This window comes from Sinocyclocheilus grahami, unplaced genomic scaffold (genome assembly GCF_001515645.1).
Source record: "Sinocyclocheilus grahami isolate Dianchi unplaced genomic scaffold, SAMN03320097.WGS_v1.1 scaffold509.1, whole genome shotgun sequence".
Lineage (NCBI taxonomy): Eukaryota > Metazoa > Chordata > Actinopteri > Cypriniformes > Cyprinidae > Sinocyclocheilus > Sinocyclocheilus grahami.
The window spans coordinates 139,533-141,394 of record NW_015505688.1 but is presented as its reverse complement, the minus strand read 5'-3'; the positions used below and the strand labels follow the sequence as shown (position 1 = coordinate 141,394).

The window sequence follows — 1,862 nt, the reverse complement described above, 5'->3', positions numbered from 1 at the left end:
GAGTTGATGGAAAGACTTCATGGCAGATCAAGTCAGGATGAGGAATGGAAATAATGAACACAGACACAGCATGCGCCGGACAACAACTCATGCTTCAAACACAACACAGGAAGTGACAGAATGTAATAGAGAGATGCTATTTTTTCTTTGTTATACCCGACACACTCACCATCCTCTGTTGGAACATAGATGTTTAGATACAAACAATCCTCATTTTGATCTTGAATGTAAGTGGCAACTATATCCAAGTTAAAGGTGAACCAGATTGGCATCATGATCTCTGGAACGGCGTTGTGAATGTTTTGCGGGCACACCGGCGCGAAATGAGTGGCGTTTTTGATCCCCGACCAAGACAAGGGTTGCTCAGGGGGAAGGAAGCGTTTCTCCCCCACCGGTGGGGCAGCGTATGGCACGCCAAGGTACTGGTCCACTGGTCCCAGGATCTCGCTGGGCAGAGGAACCCGTGCACCTCGTAATTTCCCATACTGCGTATTCACGGTGGGGTGGTAGCTTTGACCCCTGACGAGCGTCACACACCAACAAAAAATCCATATCCACAGAGACACATTGTGAGCCCTGCCACTGCAGCTGTCCTGCTGGTGCAAAACGAGACGGTTTTTGCGCACCGCTAACCACATGGTCCGTGAAAATGGCCGCTGCTGCTTGGTGCCGATGTACGCCGAGAAACTCCTCCAGCAAGTGTCTCCTGCCTTTAGACCCTCAAACTCAGCCGGATTACTCCTGTCATTGAAGAAAAACACATACACGCTCTCTCGTCCCCTATGGAAAAATCCTCATTCACTGTCCAGTGTTCTCGTCAGATCCACTCTCCTGCAGGAGAAAAACAAGACGAACATTTTAAATGGGACCGTTTTTTATACTATTGGCTTTTCTGTGTGCGTATAGAACGACACATATAAATATGACAGTGCTCTTAATGCATCTAGACAGTGTGAACAATATATTGGAAAAAACTGTTGGTTTTCTTAAGTTACTTCCTGGGTTTGTGACATCACAAACCCTGATTAACCCCGCCCCCGGGAAAATGCAACAAAGGAGGTGGGGCTAGGGCTGGGCAAAAAAATCTATTGCGCATTGCCATGTTGCACTGCTTCAGAGAAGAGGAAGAAAACTAGGGGTGCATGTAAAAATCTATTCATATATGAATCATGATTCTGTCTTCTAACGATTCTAATGGATTCACAAGTTTCAAAATCAATGTTCTAAAGCAGTGGTTCTTAATCTTGTTCCTCGCGTCGCCCTGCTCTGCACACACTCTGCACATGCTCTGCATCTCTCTCTCTCAATCTCTCATTCAGATCACTAGCTCAGCTCAAACAATGAACTGTTCCATTTATACACATATTTTCACATAGCTATGAGAATCGTTATACATGGACACGTGTGTGGTTGCTGTACTGTATTAAAGCTTTAATCAGGATAAAACCATATATTAAAAGCTAACAGAAGCAGTAGAATTTACAAATAACGGCATATCTAAAAGTATGCGACAACACCAAACAAAAAAACATACCATTAAGAGCCGTGCTGGCACAGGTTCTGCGCAATACTCTTCACTAATATCCTCAATCGGGCTCAAATTGATAAGCAATATTGACGACGTCCTTGTTTACAATACAGCCGGCGCACATGCCACTGAGGCAAGGGGCATGGACGTTTAGACGCGCACTAGAGGCGGTTTAGCCAATAACACTGTGGACTAGCTAAGCAACCAGAGCCCATCGAGTATTTCTGAGGGAGGGGCTTCATAAAAGCAGGAAATAATCAGCACGTTTATAGGAGAAGGGACAGAGCGGTGTAGAATAGGTAAATTATGTGAAAAATAATGCTTTTTTTTTTTT

At 44.7% G+C, this 1,862-nt stretch overlaps 1 protein-coding gene across 1 annotated transcript in view; it reads right to left on the bottom strand.

Annotated features, from left to right (window-relative positions):
* The window catches only part of LOC107554655 (neuroligin-3-like), a 77,487-nt gene that overhangs the window by 2,773 nt on the left and 72,852 nt on the right, over positions 1–1,862 (bottom strand). The window contains exon 2 of the mRNA XM_016237234.1: positions 170–831. Coding sequence (XP_016092720.1) covers positions 170–638 — 469 coding nt within the window. The 5' untranslated portion in view covers positions 639–831. The remainder of the gene's footprint in view (positions 1–169; positions 832–1,862) is intronic.